General features: G+C 50.6%; 10 protein-coding genes across 10 annotated transcripts; 5 read left to right on the forward strand and 5 right to left on the reverse strand.

Moving 5' to 3' along the window:
• Positions 1-238: 238 nt before the first annotated feature.
• ATEG_02267 (DUF3716 domain-containing protein) lies at positions 239-921 on the forward strand (the record flags this gene model as incomplete). Its single annotated transcript, XM_001211445.1, has 2 exons — positions 239-458; positions 533-921. 2 exons carry the CDS (start codon positions 239-241, stop codon positions 919-921), a joined length of 609 nt encoding a protein of 202 aa, XP_001211445.1.
• Positions 922-1,771: 850 nt separating this feature from the next.
• ATEG_02268 (acyl-CoA dehydrogenase family protein) lies at positions 1,772-3,248 on the reverse strand (the record flags this gene model as incomplete). The annotated part of the gene is made up of 4 exons (XM_001211446.1): positions 1,772-2,271; positions 2,328-2,417; positions 2,467-2,694; positions 2,756-3,248. 4 exons carry the CDS (start codon positions 3,246-3,248, stop codon positions 1,772-1,774), a joined length of 1,311 nt encoding a protein of 436 aa, XP_001211446.1.
• Positions 3,249-3,885: 637 nt separating this feature from the next.
• On the reverse strand, positions 3,886-5,941 carry ATEG_02269 (putative protein kinase; the record flags this gene model as incomplete). Its single annotated transcript, XM_001211447.1, has 2 exons — positions 3,886-3,895; positions 3,960-5,941. The coding sequence occupies 2 exons, from the start codon at positions 5,939-5,941 to the stop codon at positions 3,886-3,888; spliced, it is 1,992 nt and encodes a 663-aa protein (XP_001211447.1).
• A 1,115-nt stretch (positions 5,942-7,056) lies between these two features.
• ATEG_02270 (NAD(P)/FAD-dependent oxidoreductase) lies at positions 7,057-8,238 on the forward strand (the record flags this gene model as incomplete). Its single annotated transcript, XM_001211448.1, has 1 exon — positions 7,057-8,238. The coding sequence occupies one exon, from the start codon at positions 7,057-7,059 to the stop codon at positions 8,236-8,238; it is 1,182 nt and encodes a 393-aa protein (XP_001211448.1).
• Positions 8,239-8,879: 641 nt separating this feature from the next.
• ATEG_02271 (DNA-directed DNA polymerase delta POL3) lies at positions 8,880-12,300 on the forward strand (the record flags this gene model as incomplete). Its single annotated transcript, XM_001211449.1, has 3 exons — positions 8,880-9,272; positions 9,326-11,508; positions 11,562-12,300. 3 exons carry the CDS (start codon positions 8,880-8,882, stop codon positions 12,298-12,300), a joined length of 3,315 nt encoding a protein of 1,104 aa, XP_001211449.1.
• A 655-nt stretch (positions 12,301-12,955) lies between these two features.
• On the forward strand, positions 12,956-13,786 carry ATEG_02272 (uncharacterized protein; the record flags this gene model as incomplete). Its single annotated transcript, XM_001211450.1, has 2 exons — positions 12,956-13,045; positions 13,208-13,786. The coding sequence occupies 2 exons, from the start codon at positions 12,956-12,958 to the stop codon at positions 13,784-13,786; spliced, it is 669 nt and encodes a 222-aa protein (XP_001211450.1).
• A 530-nt stretch (positions 13,787-14,316) lies between these two features.
• ATEG_02273 (uncharacterized protein) lies at positions 14,317-14,994 on the forward strand (the record flags this gene model as incomplete). Its single annotated transcript, XM_001211451.1, has 4 exons — positions 14,317-14,379; positions 14,435-14,695; positions 14,747-14,839; positions 14,899-14,994. 4 exons carry the CDS (start codon positions 14,317-14,319, stop codon positions 14,992-14,994), a joined length of 513 nt encoding a protein of 170 aa, XP_001211451.1.
• Positions 14,995-16,963: 1,969 nt separating this feature from the next.
• Positions 16,964-17,521, reverse strand: ATEG_02274 (uncharacterized protein; the record flags this gene model as incomplete). Its single annotated transcript, XM_001211452.1, has 1 exon — positions 16,964-17,521. One exon carries the CDS (start codon positions 17,519-17,521, stop codon positions 16,964-16,966), a length of 558 nt encoding a protein of 185 aa, XP_001211452.1.
• Positions 17,522-19,615: 2,094 nt separating this feature from the next.
• Positions 19,616-20,904, reverse strand: ATEG_02275 (putative C2H2 finger domain protein; the record flags this gene model as incomplete). Its single annotated transcript, XM_001211453.1, has 3 exons — positions 19,616-19,856; positions 19,915-20,615; positions 20,728-20,904. The coding sequence occupies 3 exons, from the start codon at positions 20,902-20,904 to the stop codon at positions 19,616-19,618; spliced, it is 1,119 nt and encodes a 372-aa protein (XP_001211453.1).
• Positions 20,905-21,422: 518 nt separating this feature from the next.
• cyn1 (putative cyanate hydratase) lies at positions 21,423-21,943 on the reverse strand (the record flags this gene model as incomplete). Its single annotated transcript, XM_001211454.1, has 2 exons — positions 21,423-21,866; positions 21,923-21,943. 2 exons carry the CDS (start codon positions 21,941-21,943, stop codon positions 21,423-21,425), a joined length of 465 nt encoding a protein of 154 aa, XP_001211454.1.
• Between the last annotated feature and the right edge of the window lie 1,112 nt (positions 21,944-23,055).

Raw genomic sequence — 23,055 nt, forward strand, 5'->3', positions numbered from 1 at the left:
TCACCTACACATTCGTACATCTTACCTCATAATAATGTGCTTGTTTGGCCCTAAGCTCGTGCATCTATCTCAGCCGCCATGTCGAGTAGCACTGAATGGGAAAGGCCCTTTGCACTCCGGCGTTTGATGGTCCACCGACACCGTTTGTGTTGCTGGCATTCCTTCTCTCCTTCACACATGATGTTCTTCCCACATGAGCTCTCTTCTCTGTCCTTCCCATTCCACAACCATTCTCACCATGGATGGCAGAAGACTCTTTCCAGGCACCCCAGAGCCTAGAACTAAGCGACGCAAGGAAGAAAATGCGAAAGATTTAATATATCCAAAAACACATCGTTTGTTTCCAAAGCCCACTGGTCCCTGGGTCCATTCCCATGATGAGTCTACCAACAAGAATAAACACAAGCGATCTAATCCTCGGAAGTCGCACCGAAGAAAGACTCTCCCTTCCATTGAGAGTAAGTACCACCCGGAGCTACTATACACTCTCTATTCCAATGAGAAAGAATCTAACAGGGTACACATCGGACAGTTGTCCCTGGAGTTTCCCGCGATGACTTGCCAATTGCCGGCGAATTCTCCAACCAAACCACGACAAACTACGATGCGCTTCCAGTGGTTCGCGCGCTAGACTGGCAAACGGACAACGAGGGGAAGCCAATTCCAAAAGGGTTGAAAAATGTCGTCTCGCGTAAAGCAGCGTTTGTGCAGACACGCGGTAAAGAAGCCAGTGAGCCGTGCGCGTTTTGCAAAGCTCAAAAAGGCATCTGGAAAACGTGCGTCATCGGAGTGGCCGAAGCAGAAGAAGAGTTCGATGGGTCATGTGCAAACTGTCGCTTTAGTCGACGCGCACAATGCGGCTACCGTGAGTGGTTTTGCAGTTCTCGTTCTTCTACTATTGCTGATCTCAGATATCTCTAGGAACGACCGAGGAAGGCATCCTGGGCTTCATCGACGGGGAGTCTGAGCCTTCAGAACGATCCTCTTACGTCGCGTCATCCCCGTCCCCTATGACACGGAGCCCATCTGTCCGAGGCGAAGATGAGATGTCCCTGGATATAGAACTCGAGGAAGTCAAATTTTTGCATGAATTGGGCCCAGTGCTGCCACAGAAACGGGTTCCTCGCCCCTCCGGTAGAGCCCTAGAGGCTGCAGACAACTTGGTAAAGCTTCTGGAGGCAGATGAAGAAAATGAGGAGATCCTCTCAAAGGCTGCTAAGATCAAGGATAAATCACCAGCCTTATCCACCCCATGGAGGTCTACCATGTTGGATTCAAGCGTTGTTGCTCCATCTGCTGATCCTCATGAAGGAGAGGTTGTGGCTTTTCCTCTCGATAGAGAGGCATTTAACGATTTATCTCTGCTGAAAAGGGCCAAGAGTGACCTACTGCGCCACATAAGCCGTATCGGCAAGCGCATTGAGCAGATTGAAGGGACAGATAATCCGTGGGACCTGATTTGAACATTGGTACATTGGTCGTTGTGAAAGCACAGGAGAGGACATGAGTTTTGATGCAATTTATTGGAATTTTCCCAGGCCCCGTACTTTCTCAAATTTGTTTTGTTCCATGTGTCATTTAGCAGGCGCAATTTTCTAATCAATGCATTACAACGCTACAAGGTTTCATTTTGATCGGATGACTAGAAGTCTGGATGAAATAGATTTTTCTCACAAGGATCGAGAAATATTACGTACGTATATACAGACCTCACTGGGTTAGATAAGCTGATGTTTAATCCTGTGTGTTGGACGCTCCACACTCCAGCCGCCTACAGCTTCGATCTCTCCAAAGCCTTACGTCTCGACCGAAGAGCTTTGGTCTCTTCCTGCAACGCAAGACCCATCATGATCTCTTCACTGCCGCCGCCAACAACGTGAACCCGGGCATCCCGACTGATCTGCTCGATACGGGCACCCTTGCCGGCCTTGTTATACCCGGCCCCTCCCAGAATTTGCTGTGCTTCGCGGACGCTCTTCTCCAGTGCCCTGGTGGACATCACCTTGAGCAACGCGGTCATGCCTCCGATGCGAACATCGTCGACGGGTCGATCCTTGGTCAGCTCAATAATGTGGACGAGCTGCTCCATAAACGCGTATGCGGGCTCAATCATAAGGCCAAATTTGAAGATCTTGGCCTGTATCGCTTGCCTCTGTATCAAAGGCGATCCGAAGGTCTCGCGCTGGACCGCGTAGTTGAAGGCGTCCTCGGCGCAGACGCGAGCCAGACGAAGCGAGGCGCATGCAAGGCTTAGACGCTCGGGGTTGAAGTCTAAGTTTTGTTAGCAGTGATTCTCCTTTTTTACGTTTCCCCTTAACTGGACGTACTCGACATAATAAGAGCGAAGCCCTTGTTCTCCTCTCCAATGAGATGGTCGACCGGGACACGGACATCGTCGAATTCAATGAAAGTCGATCCTGTAAGAAGTCAGCTAACACGTAGTCAAGGCTTGCTCAAGCTGCTTACCGCTAGCATTCACGCCCGAGTTATACATCCGCCGACGAGTAACCCCAGGGGCCGTCAGAGGAACAACCAGCAAACTAATCCCAGACCGGCCAGGTCCTCCCGTCCTCACAGCAGCGGTACAATAATCAGCCCAGATGCCATTCGTGATCCACTTCTTCGATCCGTTGACAACATAGTGATCGCCTTCGCGCTTCGCTGTCGTCCGAATATTCGCGACATCCGATCCAGCTACAACACCACGTCAGCTCATCCGTCATTTCCACAATAAAATAAGATAGTCTCTTCTCACCATCGGGCTCCGTAATCCCAAGGCAGAACCGGATATCGCCCTTCGCGACCTCGGGAAGCCACCGGCGCCGCTGTTCTGGCGTGCCAAACCGCGCAATGGGCGGACACCCGATGCTGTTTCCTCCCCCAAGGCCCCAGATCACGCCGACATATCCGACGCGTGTGAGCTCGTCAGCGACTATCAGTCCACACCAGGTATCCCACTTGTCGCGGGGTACGTTTCCTGGAAGCGACAGTCCGGCGGAGTCTTCCTCCGTCGTCAGCGGGTGAACGATTCCGAACCCCAGCTCGCAGTGGCGGCGTCGAACAGACTCTGGGACTTGTCCGGCGGCTTCCCACTCTGCGGCGTAGGGTGCGATGGAGGCGTCAACGTAGTCCCGTACATAGGCGCGGAGGTCGTAGTGGATGTCAGTGTAATAAGGGTTCTTGACATCGAGCTGTGGGAGAAGGGGCTCGCTGTATGGAGCTGTAGGTGGTCGGACGGGTCGAGGCATAATTCCTTTTATTTATATAGGATGATACAGATTGATACGACCCTTAGGGAGTCTTAGAAGTAAATATATGCAGCAAATGTATGCTGCGTTGGGGTTGTCGGGGTAGATCTACCCTTGGTCCCGAGGCTGTCAAAATGCGGGTGCTTATCTTATCGTGCTCACATGCGGGGGATTCTTCCTACGACCGAGGGCCGAGCACAAGCAGATCAATATCGCAAACTATGCGTTCTATTGCTAGATGCATTATGTAGAGTTGAGTGTATCAAGACATGTTTGTAGCTTTACCACGTGCAGGAACCATCCTCCTCTATCCCTCAGACCAGCATTTTCCTCATCACGTTTCGTTAATTCATAGCATATGTGAAGCTTATTCGCCCAAATCAAGAGCAAGATAATTTCTCTGCCGCAGATAAAATTCTCCGGAGATAGTTCATGACTTTGGAGCAGTGCCAGCGCCGAGACGGAAGCGGCTCCAACATGCCGGTGATGCATGTCATCAAAGATTGCGCGACGGTCACGCCATCCTCAAGTACAGAATCTCCCATGTCGATCTTGCGGGCAAAATCACCTGGGAACGATGGACGTCTTGCGGAGGGACCTGATTGTGATTGGCCGTGGGGACCCCGTGTGAGATCGCTCAAGACCATCTGGCGTTCCATTTTCGTATTGAGACGGTATAGGAGCTCGAACAGAATCACACCAAGCGCGTACATGTCTAGAGTTTCATCGATCTTGTAGACATGTGCATGGTCAAGCTCAGGAGTCTCTCCCAGTTCACCAATGTTATTCGCGATAAAAGGAGGACGATAGAACTCTGTACCGACAATGCGGTTGATTTTGGAGTCGTGGTCGACAGGGCAATTATCGTTGAAGTGGGATATATCCGCCACAAGCCCAAAATCGCCAATGCGTGGGTGGCAATAGCGAGACTCAGAGTAATTCAACGATTGACACGAGGAACAGCCATCAAGATCGCGGTTGTCCGGTGTAGAAAGGAATATGTTGGCGGGTTTCAGATCGCGATGCACTATCCCCTTGGAATGAAGGTAGTCGACTCCAGACATGATGCTTAGCATCAGCTTCAACGATGCTACAAGGTGAAAGCAGTGGCGTCTGGGTATAGCATTGTGGCAATCCCTTCTTGTCTTATCTGCCTGTGGGTTGAGGTAGGAGCTGAGAGAAATAGGGTGGAGAGACATTTGAATGTGTAGGACGACAGCGGGAATCTGTGGACGGTTCGGACGCCTCTGCACCTGAAGCTTGGAAGGATCATGGCTGTAACCGTCGGTGAATATATCATCGGTGTCCCCGAATGTTGACATTCCATGTGAGAAAGCAAGCATATCACGCGGTATGGATTCAACATCCTCGTGTTCTTCGCCTACGCTCTGGAAAGAGCTCTTCTTTGAAGAGCGTGAGGTGGCCGTGGCATGACTACTCCGCCGCCTGGATCGGGTGGAGATCATTGACTCATGCTCCACGGAAGACTTCACCTGAGCAAAGTCGGCGCTTTCCGAATCCTCGAACACAATTCCGAAACTCTGGCTCTCCGGACCGCCATGACTTAACAGGTTATTTTGGCCATCGTCAATGTTGGGTTCGATAGAGTCGTCGTCCTCGTGTGGTGGCATATATCCAGAGACGTGAGCCTGCTCCACCCATGCACCATAGTACCGTACGACGTTTGTATGTTCAAGTCGAGCAAGGGTCCTGATTTCCTTCATGATACTCTCGAGCTGGTTTTCACCCCCGCGTTGCAACTGCTCAAGTCGTCGCTGGCTAAGTGGGATCTTCTTCACCGCGTAACTCTGGCCATCAATATGATTCTTCACATGATAGACTTCACCAAACGACCCACGACCCAGCATACGGACTTCGGAAAATTCCATTGCATAACGAGAGAGGCGGAGACTGGGCGGAGGGTTGTCAAAAAGGGTAAAGCTGACAGGGGAGCTGCTCAGGTGCGGAAAAGACTGAGTGGGTAAGCTTCTGAAGTCAAGACGTATATCCTCCAATGGTCCGATTCGTTCCGCGCTGGTGAGTCGTTTTCCAATATCAGACAGCTTAGGTCGACGAAGTTGGGGTCTGGATGGCCCGATACGCTCATTAGTTGATCGCAGCTGAGCGCTCTTTGTGCTCTTCGAAGCGAGGACAACATCCCCTGTAGCACCTAATGCGGGTGCGCGCTCTGCAGTATCACGCAAATTGAGGTCCTCTAACGCAGACACGCCGAGAACATCTAGATTATCACGATAATACTGACGTGTGGTTCCCCACTCGTCCTTCTCAATCCCATCCGGTAATACTCCATGAGATGACAGGAACTGAGATTTATAGGCGTACATTTTCTTTCCCAGATATTGGACTTCCGGGGAATCACGCGTGAACCGCATCTGCGAGCCTGGCTGAGCATTGAGAATATCGGCGGCCCGACTCATACAATAAAACTCCAAAAGAGCAGCGGTCATCAAGTTCGCATGGCCCTCCGGCTCGGCATCGAGCGGATCCTTGGGAGTGGCACGACCCGAGTAGGGCTCGACATTTTCGCTTGTGAGAAGGGGTGGTGATTTCACGCCTTTATCGATAGCCCTTGGTTTACTCTCAGGGGAGGTAGGTGTAGCTGTGACGAGTTCATGGTCACTTTCATCGGAGCTATCAGAAGAAATTTCCGCAGCAGATCTGAACATTGACATCTCGAGGGCGATCAATTGGTGGCAATAGTTCAAGACAGAGTGAGCATCAGATCCTCGGCTGAGGCAGAGCCAAGCAGAACGAACACAACACCGGCCATCTAGTTAGCAGAAGGCCATATGAAGGATCGTGCACACCTATATTCAAGCTCGGTCAAAACAAAGAAGTGGGACCCTTAAAAAGAGTCATACAGTCTTCGCTTAGTCACTGGAATTAGGTGCTGAGACCCACTCCGTGGTCAAAAGGCGTCGGTTGTTGGAATCGAGCTCAAGGTCGGTAAAATGCCAGAGTGTCTCTTTCGGAACGACGAGATTGGTGAATTGCAAGGGACAGTACTCCGTAAACAGAGTTCGGTTTCAGGAATGATGCTGCGGCTCAGCCTCACCAGCCTGTTTCCATCGGATTCTAAGGCCAGATCGATGTCTTCAAAAGGGCGGAGGCTAGGCAGTAGCGGAGACGGGAAGCCGAATCAACTACTTCTGAAGGACTAGACAGATCCAGAGCAGACCCGCATGATGGAGGATCAGTCTCGGCCGGAGGGAAAGAGTAATGGAGTAGAGAGGGTAGTAGGGGTTAGTCGCAAGAGGCGGAAGAAGATGAGGGAACAAAGAGAACTCAATAATTCAGCAGTTGTGGCGGCCACCGCTTCTGCCTCAGGCTGTATTTCCTGATCAAGACTAGCGCATGGCATCCATAGGTTTTCTCTACGCTGTGTGAATGAATCTACAGTTTCTCTTCGCACATACAAGACTGCGGACATCTCATTAGCCTCTAATGACAGCTTAAGCATGGAAGATCACTACTGTTTCCCCTCGCTCTAATCTCGGTGTTGCAGAAAATCCCCGCATCCATAACACGCCACCACTAAATCTTATGATGATCGGGAGCAGTCGGACCCCCACGTCGGATATAGGCGGGTGAACGGAGTACTCTTAGGCGAACACGATGGGGCTTGCATGCAGATATGGAGATTAGTCGGTCCCTAATATAGCTCTGGGGGATTTCACCGGTGGCAAGAACGATCAATATAAATATCTCCCCATATTCCCTGCCGTTTTAAAGCAGGATGACCCGCCAGATGGTGCTGTCGTTCAAGCATCAACCCACCAAAGCCAACATGCACTCCCAATACGACGTCGCTATTATCGGCGCTGGTATAGTCGGTTCTGCTACCGCTTACCATCTGTCCTTGGCAGTAAGTGGGAAGAAGGTGGCAGTGATTGACCGTTCCATTTCAACATTAAGAGGCTCTACCGAAATCGCACCCGGCTTTGTGGGCCAATACAATGAGTCCAGTGTGCTTACCAGCCTGGCTGTCGAAAGTGTGAAAGAATACACTAAGATCCCTGGAGGATTCGAAGTTGTTGGCGGCCTGGAAGTCGCTACGACCCGTGATTGCGTTGATCGTCTACGAGCTAGATGGGAATCGGCAACGAAGGCTGGTCTTGCCGCCGAATTGCTCTCCTCGGACCAGGCCGTGAGTCTGGCCCCAGAGCTCATCAAGGATGATATCCAGATCGCTCTATATTTCCCAGGCGACGGAGCAGCAAATCCCAAAAGGATTACTGCTTTCTACCAAGAGAAGGCACGCGCGAACGGGGTCCAGCTTATCGAGGCTGATGTTACCGATGTTCAGCAAGCTGATGGCAGAGTCAGCGGCGTACACACCACCGCTGGGTTGATTCAGGCCAACACCGTCATTATTGCGACTGGTATTTGGGCGCCACAACTCTGCAAGCTCGATTTTCCTGTTCCCGTTGTGCCGGTGGCACATCCATACATGTACGGTGCTCCTCATGAGCCGAGACTCCGGAAAGCACCTTGGGTCCGGTGGCCGGAGCATGTCGTTTATGCCCGCGACCACGGTACTCATTACGGTCTTGGTTCCTACAACCATCAGCCGATCCCAGAGGAGGCAAAACAAAGCGCTGTCGGTAACTGGATTCCGCAATTCGATGAAACCTTGGATACCGCACTCCGTCTCATCCCCGAGCAAACAAACCTCACTCCTCAGCAGAAGTTCAATGGGATCTTCTCCATGACCCCAGATAATCTGCCCCTTGTTGGAAGTGCTCCCTCCGTCGACGGACTCTTTATTGCGGCCGCCGTGTGGGTGACCCATGCAGCTGGAGTCGCCCAGGTTGTGACTCGGATGGTGACTGGAAAGCCTGTCGACCAAAGCATCAAGAAAGTGTTGGACCCGGCGCGTTTTCAAGGACAGGATGCGCAAGTATTGAAGCAGGAATCGTTGAACGGATACAACCACATCTACAAGACTCAGGAGCATGACGCATACTGAAGGACTTGGGTGTTCTTTTCCACAGGGTGTATGTAAGACCTTGTTTATGGCATGATATATATCTCTTTCAGGGATAGCCTACAAAAGTAGCATGCCGCTTGTTTTGTAATCTACATAATCAAAATTTATTCCGTTACTAGCATCTATCGATTCTCCACAATATATAGGGTATTCTTCACTCCCTCTCATCGATGCTGGATATACCATCAACTAAGGACTCCCGTGTTGACTTGCAGCATGACGTCATCAGCGGATATGTCCACATAGTTACATGTGATTTGGAACTTATCTGCGATACCGTGCATATAATCAGTTGCAAATGAGTTGAACTGCGATTGCAGAGCAGGTAGAGAAAGTAATTGCCATGGCATGTAGATAGTATATCCCCTTGGTGACAGTCGGCGGGGGAACAGGTGGGTATCACGTGATAAATCCAGACGCGTAGCGGCACGTCGGCGCGACAAGACACGAACTTGCATTAATTATGGCCCGCAGGCGCGACACAACTCCGTCTGTCCATAACCATTCTGTATGATTTCATGTGTCCTTGAGCACTCTTTCCTGAATTTTTTGTCTTGTGTGGCAGGACATGAACTAAAACCCCTCCATCCTACTTTCATAATTCTACACCCTTCTCCGTCATGACGGAAGCCGTCGCGACGCCCCAAAAGCGGGTGCTTGGAGATGCGACGAACAATCCACGCAGCATCTTGAAATCCCCCAACTCGATGAAGAAGCGCAAGCTCGATACCGGAGCGTCGGCAAAGATCAAAGCACCCACTCTCAGCGGCCAGCGCAAAGTGGGTTCCAGCCAGCCGCAGAAAAGCCAGTTCGAAGAGGAGGTGCTGGAGAAGTTGACCCAGGACATTTCGGAGTTAAAAGACAAAAACTCGGAGAAAGACCAGCAATGGGAGCGGCCACCACTAGGAGAATTCGATCCGGCTAAGGAGAACGTGTGCTTCCAGCAGATTGACGCCGAGGAGGGAACACTGTTCGGTGGGAACGCGGCTATTCGACTGTTCGGCGTGACGGAAGTATGTCTCTGTGCACGACCCTTGTTCCATCTATTCTAACAGCAATCTATTAGATCGGTCAATCAGTCTTGTTGCATGTTACAGGATTCCAACACTACCTCTACATCGCCGCGCCAGGCGGGTTCACGAAGGAGGACTGCGACCCTTACAGAGCCTTTCTCGAAAGTCGACTCGGAAGCTACCAGCGCACCATTCAGTCGGTTGAAATAACGTTAAGGGAGAACATTTATGGATTCCAGGGGAATCAGAAAAGCTGGTATTTGAAAATCACCGTCACAGACCCAAGATCTGTTGCGAGAGTACGCAGCGCGCTCGAGAATGGAGGCTCCAACATGAACTACAAGGGGCTCTGGAGCAAAGAGGATGCTGGAATACTTACGTTTGATAATATCCAGTACCTCTTGAGATTCATGATCGACACCGGAATTTCTGGTATGTCTTGGGTTGAGGCGAAGGCTGGAAAGTACCGCCTCCTCAACCACGACGAACGGCAGTCGAACTGTCAAATCGAGGCGGCAGTCGACTACCGAGATCTGATCGCTCATCCTCCCAACGGAGAATGGGCGAAAATGGCACCCCTCCGAATCCTATCATTCGATATTGAATGTGCTGGCCGTAAAGGGATTTTCCCCGAACCGAATCAAGATCCGGTCATCCAAATCGCCAACGTTGTGACGCGGTATGGAGAATCCAAACCCTTCATCCGAAACGTATTCGTTATGGATACGTGCAGTTTGATTGTCAACACGCAGGTACTGGAGTTTGACAAGGAAGAGAAAATGCTCATGGCGTGGCGAGACTTCCTGGAGAAGGTGGATCCTGACGTTATCATTGGTTATAACATTGCCAATTTCGACTTTCCGTACCTCTTGGACCGCGCCAAACATTTGAAGTGCGGCCGCTTCCCCTTCTGGACGCGTCTGAAGAGCATTCCTTCACAGGCGAAAGAGACTAGTTTCTCTAGCAAGCAGATGGGAAATCGCGACACCAAAGCAACAAACACCAATGGCAGAATTCAACTCGATCTCTTGCAACTGGTTCAGAGGGATTATCACCTGCGCAGCTATACGTTGAACTCTGTTTCCTACGAATTCCTGGGAGAACAGAAAGAAGATGTCCACCACACGATGATCACGGAGCTACACAACGGGACTCCGGATTCACGACGACGTCTGGCTGTCTACTGTCTGAAGGATGCATACTTGCCCCAGCGCCTAATGGACAAACTCATGTGTCTTGTCAACTACACGGAAATGGCCAGGGTCACAGGCGTCCCGTTCAATTTCTTGCTGTCTCGTGGTCAACAGGTCAAGTTCATTAGCCAGCTATTCCGCAAAGCCCTGGAGCAGCAGCTGGTAATCCCGAACCAGAAATCAAACGACGAACAGGACTATGAGGGTGCTACCGTCATTGAGCCAGTCCGCGGCTACTACGGTGTGCCCATCGCAACTCTTGATTTCGCGTCTCTATATCCTTCGATCATTCAGGCACACAATCTGTGTTATACTACCCTGCTGAACAAGAACAGCGTCGAGAAGCTGAACTTGAAAAAGGACGAAGACTATATTGTGACGCCGAATGGTCACATGTTCTGCACCACTAAGGTCCGGAAGGGTCTTTTGTCGCAAATTCTCGAGGAATTGCTTACAGCCAGAAAGAAGGCGAAGAAGGACCTCGCGATTGAAACGGACCCTTTCAAAAAGGCAGTGCTGAATGGACGACAACTGGCTCTGAAGATTAGCGCGAACAGTGTTTATGGTCTTACGGGCGCCACTGTTGGAAAGCTCCCGTGTTTGCCAATTGCTAGTAGCACAACCAGCTATGGCCGTCAGATGATCGAGAAAACGAAACAGGAAGTGGAAGCCAGGTACACCATCGCCAATGGCTACTCTCACGATGCTAAGGTTATCTATGGTGACACTGATTCCGTGATGGTGAAGTTTGGTGTCTCGACTCTGGAAGAAGCGATGAAGCTTGGTCAAGAGGCGTCAGAATATGTTTCTTCCAAGTTCATTAAGCCTATCAAGCTGGAGTTCGAAAAGGTCTACTTCCCCTACCTTTTGATCAACAAAAAGCGATACGCCGGACTTTATTGGACGAAGACGGACAAGTACGACAAGATGGACACCAAGGGTATCGAAACAGTGCGCCGCGATAACTGCTTGTTGGTGCAGAACGTGATTGAGACCGTATTGCATAAGATTTTGATCGATCGAGATATTGATGGGGCGCAAGAGTAAGTATTTCACTGTCATAGGCTGAGAGTTATTGCTAATGATATCACTATAGATATGTCAAAGAAACGATATCAGACCTTCTGCAAAATAAGATCGATATGTCGAAACTTGTCATCACCAAGGCTCTGTCCAAAGATGACTACAAGGCGAAACAAGCGCACGTCGAACTCGCTGAGCGCATGAAAAAGCGTGATGCAGGCTCTGCCCCTACCCTGGGCGACCGTGTCGCGTATGTCATGATCAAGGGTGCTGGTGGCTCCAAAAATTACGAACGATCGGAAGACCCCATTTACGTCCTCGAGAATAACATTCCTATCGACACCAAGTATTACCTGGACAATCAGCTTGCCAACCCGCTGGGCCGTATCTTCGAACCCATCCTCGGGGAGAAGAAGGCTAGTCAACTCTTGACTGGTGAGCACACTCGATCTATTTCTGTGGCAGCCCCTACCATGGGTGGCTTGATGAAATTTGCCAAGAAGACACAAACCTGTTTGGGTTGCAAGAAACCTCTCTCAGGCAAGGAGGAGATGGCAGGAGCAGTGTGTGTGCTTTGCCGTCCTCGTATGGGGGAGCTGTACACGCGGTCTCTAAAGAAAGTGTCAGATCTCGAGGTCCGATTCGGTCGACTCTGGACACAGTGCCAGCGGTGTCAAGGAAGTTTGCATTGCGAGGTCATCTGTTCGTCTCGCGATTGCCCGATTTTCTATATGCGTATGAAGGCAAAAAAGGACGTCGAGGACTCGCAGAAGGAACTGGCGCGGTTTGATTTGGACGCGGGCGCTTGGTGATTACTGTTGGAATTGGAGGAAGTGACTGTACAATTAATTGCTGGACTGCCCGACCATGGGGTTTGTTTGAAATGGCGCATTGGACATGGGGCATGATTATCATGATGCTTTGTATTTGACAGACTGTATTCGACTAGATACCGTACATTTGGACTTGAATGGATCTCTTGAGATGGAACCAGCATGAAATAAGAGACTGAGCTATACTTAGTGTATTTCATGTCGTCTGATCTGACTTTCTGCAGAGTTGGTTAGCTGTCAGCATTTACCAGATGTGCAGGTGTCTTGGCGTGGGGAAGGGGGGATATTCCGGATCTACGCTGTTGATCGCTGGAGAAACCCCGTCAAGTCCAACGTCAATCAAACCCAGCACAGGGATAAAATGCCTTCATCACCCACACAACCGCCATTGAACCCCACTGTGGAGGAGGTAGAGGAAGAGAGCGCGGCGGAGAAGTGTCATGGAAGTTCAAATGAAAATTCGCAGCCTTTTTCGTGGCCTGAGGTGTGTATTTGGCTCAGCTCAAGGACAGGACTTTCATCCGTTGTGATCGGTCATTTGCTAAAGAAAGCGTTGTCCTAGCTATCCGCGCAGCATGAGAGAGTGCTGTCGTCACACCTGGAAATGCTAAAAGCTGTCCGGGGCAATGTCGTTATGGACGGAGACGCCTTCCGCATGGTGTCTTCGATGGTCGAGAAAACAAACCGGCTGGTAACTCAGTTTAAGGTTCTGAAGAAACAAGTCGTAAGTATAGCTTCATAGAGCCTTTCAGCATCCGTACCAAGTTGGTGCTGATATAGGACATAATATGGACATATTGCTAACGGGCTACAGATGTCAAGTAAGTGCTTCTGTAACTACATTGAATCTACTCATGGATGGCTTTATTGACTGTCAAAAGACCAGTTTATGTTTCGTGAATCAACAAATCCTTTTTCGGAAGGCGCGAATGGGGGTCACAGTACATCGACGTCATCCAGCCATCCACCCAACCGGGTGGCAGACACCAACGGCCGGAGAAAACGGGCACGTCGGGAGACCAATGATTCAGAGCTCGAGAGTGAAAGTACGGATCAAGTGAAACAAGCCGTCATTCGAACGCAAAAACGCAAGCGACTTGATGTGGCTATTCCCGGCGCAGACGAGGATGTCCGGCATGCTACGCCGATATCCGCCGAGACAGAGGACATCTCAGAGGAGGTCCAACGGCGGCTGGAAATCAAGGAGGAACAGCGACGGAAGCGCAATTCAAAGGCAACGAAAGAGAAGAGAAAGCGGGAAAGTCTTGAGTCTATTGGGAGTACGTCGTCTCGTGCCGGAGTGTCGAAACCTCGCAAGAGGGCCCGGGTTGGGATGGACATCGACCAAGACGTTACTGTGCCCTGGGAAGATCAAGATCGTGGGAGGAAATGGCAGGATGATAATACTGACGATGGGATGAAGGCTTTATCCGGGGAGAAACGGGAGGTGAAGCGGCGGAGATAGGAATACTCTAGTGTCCTCGTGAGTCCTGTGTCGAGTATATGTCATTAGGAACTTCAATGGGAGCTAGCTCCTTTCCAATTGGATGCGGAATCTTCAGCCCGTCACTGGAATAGGTGATTCATACTCTATTTTTGGGATTCAGTAGCCGCATCGTGAGGTAAATTCTTCATAACATAGATCTAAATATACCGGACCATACCGAACACCCGGCGGCAGACCACTCCAATCCAGCATCACATCGTCACAATTCCTTCTTCCCGTCGGAACTGTGTGTCAATGACATATGTAAAAACTGGTATAATAAAAGGAGCCCACGCTCCCGTCTCCGGACGAGTTCTTCTTTCCTTCTCCATCATCACTACTGTGATCTTTTGACTACTGCCATATCGTTCAAACACACCAAAACATCGCCTTGTTACTACCTAAAGACAACTCGAAGCAAGCATATTACAACCGTTCGGACACTACCTCAAGAAAGAACTTATACCGACTATCAATTTTTCCTTGCTCTCACTTGTCCATCCACAAACATGGCTTTTTATAACAACAGTATTGGCAACCAGAATGGTGGCAACCAAAATGCAAACGGCAAGGTAAGTCGTCCTCTACTATCTCAGCACCACGAGTCTGTCTGACAAGCATGTACAGCCTATTGAAATGCGCGGCCAAAATAACAGACACGCCCGAGGCCACCGCAGAGAACCAACTAAGAAGCCTGCTACGCAGCAGCACCCTCGCGAGCCCAGGGCAAACAACCAACACCTCGAGGAGCCCTACCACTCAAGAAGGAGGGTCTTCAATCAAACATCTAGCGCGCTGGAGGGACCCCGTCGAGGCCGGCGTGGCCAAATGCGCCTGGCGCCGGGGGACAAAGATATTGAAATGGCAGATGCACCCTCCCTCGAAATAGTAACTTTCTATTTTCCATTCACTTCGGACAAAGAGCTGACCAGTTAATAGCCTGAACCCAAAGACATCATCATGCGGGACGCACCAGTCCCCAGAAGGGTCCGCCGCAAGAAAGAACGGCGTCTATGGCAAATGGAGGCTCTGGTAAGTGGCCCTACATGCATCACTTGCTTATGGACGTTATGATACTAACTACTGGGTAGATCCAGCAATTCCAGCGCTGCAAACTCGAACACCGAGCCCAGAGGGACAAGGACAACGATGTTATCATGGGCGAAGCCCCCCCTCTGGTGTACTAAACATCAACATTCTGCCTTGGCTGTCTGCTGCAGCAAGGACTGATGACCAGTGAGCCATCTCTTCAATTGCCTTCACTTGAACATTTCCTTACTAATATTGAAAGAGCAAAAAATCTCTATCACGGCCGTTGGCGCCCATTGAAGGATCCCAGTGGTTGAAGGCCAAGCCAGTGACTGCACACACTTCACGTCAACTTTACGTTCGACAAGTCCAACTACCTTGGACTCAATTCCTCAATTCCAGTCACTCGAGCGCGCGGCAGCCAAGGGCCAACAACCATATTTTGTTCACACCAATACTCCAGGCAGCATCACCATAGTGACTTCACTTGCGCCTGTTGAGACCTCGGGCATCATCAATTTACTTCACAATATCCCAACCGTGGGAATTTCGGATATCAAACATCGATATCAACGGCATTACTCGAAACCCGAGATCATCCCAACCGTGGGACCTACCGATATCAAACACCGATATCAACCGCATTACTCGAAGCCCGAGACCGGAACTTCAAAGGAATCTCACGAAGGGCATACAACTTCGAACAAATATAACACACAGGACACGCGAGTCCTCGAAATGGCACTTGAATCAACCAGTGCCTTATTATATTGTGTTTTTGGCTGTCACCGAGACAGACCACACACCGAATGGACTGTGCTCAAGCAAGCACCGACTCCGAACTTGAATGACACTCGGTACAACCCAGTGTCATCATTTTGACTCGTCTGTTATAAGAACAGACCAACCGAATCCCAACTTGGGATAATATCGTCTTTGAATGACCTGACACGTTCAGTGGCATGTTTACTTTTACGGACTGTTCACAGAACAGACCAGATTAATCGCTCCCTTCGAAAAGGGATTGGAAAGACACTTGGTATAATCCAGTGTCCTTATCTTATTTGGCTGTCATTTGACAGACCTTCGAATGACCTGACTAGTTCAGTGTCATGTTTTTTTGTTCTGGCTGTTCAAAGGACAGATCAGATGAGTCTTCTCTTGGAGAAGAAATTGGAAAGACACTTGGAGCAATCCAGTGTCATATCTCCTTACCTTGGCTGTTAGCAAACAGGCTAATGGAATTTTTATATCTGGGGATGAAAGAGATGTGGAATGGCCTGGCAAGTTCAGTGCCATATTTTCTGTATTGGCTGTCATTGACAGACCAAATGTTTACTTCTGGGGATGAAAGGAATTTGGAATGACCTGACAAGTTCAGTGTCATATTATCTTGGATTGGCTGTCACAGACAGACCAAATGTCTTGTTTCTGGAGAAGAGAGATTGCATCTTGGAAGGTACTTGGTGACATCCAGTGCCATGCTTACTTTGTACTGGCTGTCAACGGACAGACCAGAATGAATTGTTTCTGTGAAGAGATTGGAAGACCGTTATTGAATTTTGTATACATCAGGTCTCTACAGCGCATTGGGTGATTGCGACACTCCGTGTGACTGTGATACTTCTGTGTTGGGTTGCCTGGCCAGCGCCCACACAAGCAAGTTCACTCTGTTTGAGATCCTGTACTTTGTTTTGTATCAGCGTCCTGTTCAAGGTTTTTACCTCGACCATGCATTGTTATAAGCAGGCGAAGGAAGTTTTCCTTGATCCACAGCCCGAATGGGGGGACAGCATTGTTTAGTTTAGTTGAATGGATTTGTTCATCCAAAGATTCTTCAGTCGTCGAGCTGTGTTCGCTTTTCCCTTGGTCTTGGTCGATGGGGAAAGTAGAAGTGACTACAAGTTTGCCGTTTCCCGACCGCATGGAGTAGCTGAGATGTTCCATAGCTGCAGCACCAGTGAAGTGCATTGCAAAACAAAGTCAAGACTTTCACGTCATAATATGTTCAACCCTTAGCATCAGCCGAAACTGCATACGAACCAAAATCACCCAAACGCCATATATACATGCCCAACATATAGTACAACACAGTCCAGCCACATCCCACCAAAGAACAAGAGCACCCTACTCCTTCTTCTCCCCAGACGGCGACTGATCCTTCTGCCCCCACGTCCACACATCCCAAATATGCTCCTTAATCAAATCGCCATACCCGCGCCCCTCCTCGAGCGCCTTCTGCTCCTCCGCAAGCCGCCGCTCCTTCCACCCGGGCGTCTCCCCGCCCATCCAGAAGCGCTCGACGACGCCCTTCTCCTGCGCCTGGCGCGCCTTCATCTTCTCCAGCTCCTCGCCGACGACGCCGCCCTCGCGGATCTGCGCGTCGCGCGCCGCCCGCAGCTGCGCCTGGATTTCCTGCGCCCGCTGGCTCGGCAGATCCGGCACGCGCGCCGAGGCGAGCCGCGCCTCGAGCCGGTCGATGATGCTGCGCCCCGTGCGTTCGCGCGTCAGGTGGTTCGCGGAGACGCAGAAGGCGCTTGTGAGGAGGACGGTGAGGTGGTCGAGTTTGCGGGGTGGGAGCGCGATGAGGACCGGCGAGGCGACGAGGAAGGTTATTGCGGCGTAGTTTTTGAAGCGCTGGTAGTCGGCTTCGCGGATTGCGTTGATGTCGGGTTGGTCGGTCATGTTTTAGTTTTCTTAAGAGGAATGAAAGGATTCAGGGGGGTGAGAGGTATGTTGAGGGTTTTGGATGGTTGGTGTTTGAGATGGTTTATGCTGCGACGCTGGTCGGCGATTAGGAAAAATTCCGGGTGGCGGTTGGTGCCGGGTGTGCAGTCCGGTGAGCTATGCCTAATTGGGAATCCATTCTTTGTACTATCTACAGTAGATATATTGTGAGGTGAGTGACAGTGTACAATGCACATTGTGGTGTTATGGTATGCCGAGGGAGTTTTTGGCAGAAGTAAGGGTGGTCGGTTTCACTAGTTACAGGTAGTCCACAGGCAACCATGTCATCGAGCTGCAGCATCCTGTACATCCATGTCGGGTATGCGTGAATCTGGCAGTGCATGAAGGACTATGTCGAGGATGTCCTGTAAATGGCACAGTTCTTTCTACATACATAGCTATGCGACGATCATGGTGGCTGTTACTCCACGCAGATAACAGTCCGATCTTCTTGAAGCAACGGTCCACTATCCGGCGGAACGTGGAGAGGCCCGACAAGTTCCATTTCATTCTTTGCACTTCGTACGGAGCATGTTTCTGGAGCGAAGAAAACGGGTTCTGGACCCATCAGAATCACTTTACTATTTATTGACGCCACTACTAGTCCTGTACAATATCTATCTCTCTGACTATTGAAGTAAGCACGGCTAATATCCGATGAGGATCCCCAACCCATGCAAATTCCAGTCAACCCCAGCAAAGAGGCGGTGTTGAACCGCTGGGATCCGAATGCCATTGGCGAGAGATACCTGTGGCGCTGGACAACAACTCGGCGATATTAATAGAATGTATTGATACCTCCTATTGTGCAGCCACGGTACTCGACAGGCACCGGCATTGTAAGGCCCCACTTCCGCCTGAAAGCTTAACCAAAGCTTAGCGCCGAGAAAAGATGCTGCCTACGCTGCATAATCGATGGCAATTCTGATCCCTATACCAGAATCCGTTCATTGCAACCTCTTCATTCATCGTAGATTGTATGAACCGATGTAATATATTTAACTCAAGCTCACCCACCCATGACTCCAGATCCGAACGTCACACGCATCATGGCCGCCGGGATGGCGGCACAGCTGACCCCACTATCGGACGCACTCGCGCAGGGCTGAGCCGGCCGTGACGTGGAGCCCACCGCTGAGTGGTCTCTGGCGTCGGCAAACACGACTCTGGCCGTCCATTAGGAGCGTTTCAGACCGCCAGGCATGAGCCACACGACCCGTGTCGAATATTTGCGACTTTTCCTGATTTTTCTCCCCTCGTTCCTAGCACCGGGCTAGACGGGTCTTGCCCCCCTGACACCCCGTCTATAAAGAGCCCCGGTGCCCCGTCCTGTTGCACCACCGCCTCTACGTCCTAACCGTGAAACACCCCATACGGACTACACCCCCCAATACATTTCCTACACATCCACTCCTCCATCAAGAACCTCTACGAAAACAAGCAATATGGGCCTCTTCTCCTGGTTCAAGTCCTCCAAGGAGGAATCGGCGCCTCAGACCCAGCAGCCGACCTGGGACCCCAACACCCTCACTATGCAGCAGCCCTCCAGCCCGGCTGCGCCTACGACGGAGCGGGTCGTCACTGAACAGCCGGTAGGTACCTTCTGTTATTTGTGGTGATGGGGAGGATGGCTAATAATGGTTTGATAGACCAACCAGGAGAACCAGCAGATGAAGCTGCGTGGTGGTGGTGCTGGTGATGTATGCTGTGGAGCGTAAGTATTCTTTCCCTGTTGGGTCGACGGATAAGCAGCAGAGCTAATGCTAACTGATGCAGTTGCGCTGGTATTCTGTGCTTCGAGTGCTGCGAGGAGTGCTGCTAGACCCCTATTCTTTGACGATCATGCGCATTGATTTCATACCCCTTGTGATTAGATATACCTCATGAATTTCTGCTGGCTTAACGTGCGCGAACTGTAGATATTAAGAATACAACAGAAGTTTGAAAAATCATCGTTAGCTGGTCTGACCTCCTAGGGATAAACTGTTCCATCATACCCTCGAAAAGATACCACCGCGCGGTCCGAACGGAACGGGTCACTCAACCGTCCACCTACCACTTCTTGTCCAGATCCACACCCACCGTAGTAGTCTCCTGCAGCTCGAGCTCGCCGGCCTCGTACTTGACAGTTCCATCGGCATTGTACCCTGCCACCTGGATCACACCTCCAGTCAACTCATCCATCAGCTGTCCAAAGTAATTCCCACCGCTCATATCGCAGCGTGAGCTACCAGTCTCCAAATGGGCGACCAGGGCAGAAGTACTCTTAAAGGTGCGTTGGCATCCGGGACACCTGTCAGCGTTAGCTTCTATCCACACTTCCCAACACGAGATAAAGCCGATCAACGTACTGCACCTGTCTTGCCATGGGCGCCTTCTGGAGAACATGCTCTTCAAACTTCTCGCGTTGCGCAAAGCCCTTGCCGCACGGACACATGTACTCCCCACTGAAGGAGTTGAACCACTTTGTCGGGTCCCAGCTCTGATGGAAGGCACGAATAGTCTGCCCCGCTTCGGGGATGCCAAGTCCAAACGTCCGAGGTGAGACCGGAGATATTTCCGACAGGGCGACGGGGTTCACAGGAATCTGATTCTCCTTCTCACGCCAGCCTTTGTTATCCCTCAAAGGAAGGTCAATGCTATCCAACAGGTTCACCGCTGCTGCACTGTCATCGGCGGCCTTGTCCCCAAGAGCGGGCCAGTGCTTGAGAGCCAACATTGCGCTGATAGTAGAGGGGGCTTCTTTGCCCGGACGAGAGGGCTGGTTGCTCATCGCCTCGCGGTTAGCTGCCTCCCGTGGATTCAGAGAAACGCCGCCTCCGTCGATGTCAAGCTCAGCTGCGTCAGACGGATCGGGGATCACAGGCATGGAATACGTCTCGCCAGCGTTGAGGGCCTCCTTGATCATGAGTTTCTTCGATTGCTCCTGCAGGACACGCATGGGCTTGATGATGGGACACTCGCCCTGTTCGACATGGCGCATCAGCGAGCTGGCCGTGGTAAATTTGAGCTTGCAGCCAAAGCATTCGAGGTCCTGTTTGGTACGGTGGCACTAAAAGGAGCATTGTTAGGTCTGAGTGTGACGATGCTGATCTTATGTCGATTTGTGGTATCTGGAATCAGACTGTCCCAAGAGGAGGTTATGGGAGGAGCTGGGAGCTCACCTGCCGGATGTGACCGTCGCGACCGCCCTCGCTGCGGAATTCGAGACCGCAGATGGGACATACAACGTGTTTGTCGCTTTTGATCTTGTGGATGAGGAGGTGCTCGTCGTCGTCAAAGTCCTCGTCGCAGCGAGAGCAGTATTCGTGTTCGGGGTCGTCCTTTTTGTGCTTCTTCATCTCTTTCTCGGAGGGGAAGAACCGGTTGCAATCGCGGTAAGTGCAGCGCACTCGAGTGGGAGGAGCTAAGTCCGACATGCTGAGGGTGGGTGGAGGAGCGCAGATGGAGGAGGCTTAGAGGATGTAGACGATGTAAGGTGAGGGTTATGAGGATTCTGTTCAGGACTTGATCTTGGAGCTCAGCGAGAATGAAGAAGAAGAAAGAGGAGGTGGAAGTGTGTGTGTGAGAGAGAGGGAAGGAATTTTGTAGAGGGGAAGAAGAACATGGAACGATGATGAGGAAATGACTTTGTTCTACCTGGTAGGCAACCTTCACCACTCCCAACATTCACTGCGTCCCCACATTAATTGAAGTAGAATAATTTATTGATATAGTGAAGCTATCACTCCTGATACAAATACCTGTATGTGGAGCACTATCCATTCATTCATGCCTTCCTATAGCAGCCTACTAAAACCGAGAGAAAGGCAGCCTACAGCCAGTCAGTACTCTTCTTGACACCCAGTCTATCAGAAACTCACCACTTCCCCCGCAGAGTAATCACCGCCCAGTTGTTCCCATCCTGGTCCGTCTCCTTCTCGACCTTGGTGGAGAACGAAATGGCACTCATGATCCCGTCTCCGAATTTCTCGTTCAACACCGCCTTGTAGGCATAGCCATAGTTCTGGACGATCTCGTACAGACGGTAGATCAGGGGTTCCTTCGGGGGCATCTCGACGGAACGACCACGATCGGGAAAGCCGCTCAGTTGCTCCTCGAGCAGGGGCGTCGGAATGTCCAAAAGCTCGGAGAGCTTGACAATGTCCTCGGGAGAGGCCTTGGCCTGGCCATAGAAGAGAGCGGCAGCGGCGACCTCATTCCGGCCGATATGCTGGGCGATTTGCTCGAAGCTCAGCTTCTTGTCCGCCTTGGCCTTGAAGAGGGTTTGCGCGGAGGCAGGGAGATTCGGATGTTGCGAGATCTGATACTAATGAGTATCTACCGTGGCATTGGGGTGGACTTGGAATTCTATCTTACGTCAAGAGTTGCGAGAGACATGGTGACGGTCGATACACAGGAGGATACGAGATACCTAGATTGAAGGACCAGGGTAGAAGTATTTAAATAATCCCCAAGACACCAAGAGATAAGAATGATGAGCCAAGAAGTTTCTTATCAGCGTGGAGAGAAGAGCTGCTTAAATAGGGTAATCGATTGCATCTTCTCCAACTGCCAATGCGGGGTTATCGCGGTATCTTGGGTATTTTGGTATTTTTCGTATTGCCCATACGTCACCTGCGGGGTTCGCCGATGCGGGGTAACATGCCACATCGTGAGGTCGTTTTAACTACCTACTAGGTAATAAGTCCCATTGTAGGTAGTATAGCAGATGGAACATATATTCCATTGTAACCTTGAGTACGACACTTATTCTGGCAGACGACGAATACCAAATGGTACGTTGAAAGTTCCGGTATCGTGGTGATATGAGCCTCTCGCCACATCCGTCAATCTGATTTCAACAGAGGTGATGTCAGGCCCCCCAATCCCATAAACAAACCGGTAGAGTATAGCGATGTCCAATGTCTCATAATGGGCTATTCGCAAAGATCCTACTAGGAAGACTAGTACTATGCTTAGGCCCGTTCTTGACAATACTGAGAAAGATACCTACCTATGTGTTGATTGTTACACATAATACCAAGAGCTTTACAAGGTAGAGAGATGGCGTTAAGGGTTTATGAGTCCATTCAACATCCATGATGGTATATATCAATTAGCATCCTACTACTAGTTAGTCCTACTGTTACCTATGAATGTCTATCCACTGCACTGACATTGCCATTATTCCCAGAAACCGCCATAGATGTTCTCGCCAACATTTGACCCTTAAAGCAGACCATATAAACTCCCAAGCATGCTCCTTGATCTGGGACGTTTGGGCTTTTCTGTTAGTCCAGTCCAATCTCCTTAAGCAGAGTTGCCTACTTGTCCACTGCATCTTCAATTCCATCCTCAATACCCGTTTCGCGGATGTCAAAGTCTTCGCTTTGGACCCCTCGGTTCATTTTGTCAAGCTCTGTGGTAATTGTGCCTCCCTTTGGGACTCTGGAGTCGTTCTCTCTACCGAATCTCAGTTCTTTTCCATATTCTGAGGTCTATGCGCATAT

The sequence above is a fragment of the Aspergillus terreus genome, genomic scaffold (assembly GCF_000149615.1).
Source record: "Aspergillus terreus NIH2624 scaffold_3 genomic scaffold, whole genome shotgun sequence".
In the NCBI taxonomy this organism is placed as follows: Eukaryota; Fungi; Ascomycota; class Eurotiomycetes; order Eurotiales; family Aspergillaceae; genus Aspergillus; species Aspergillus terreus.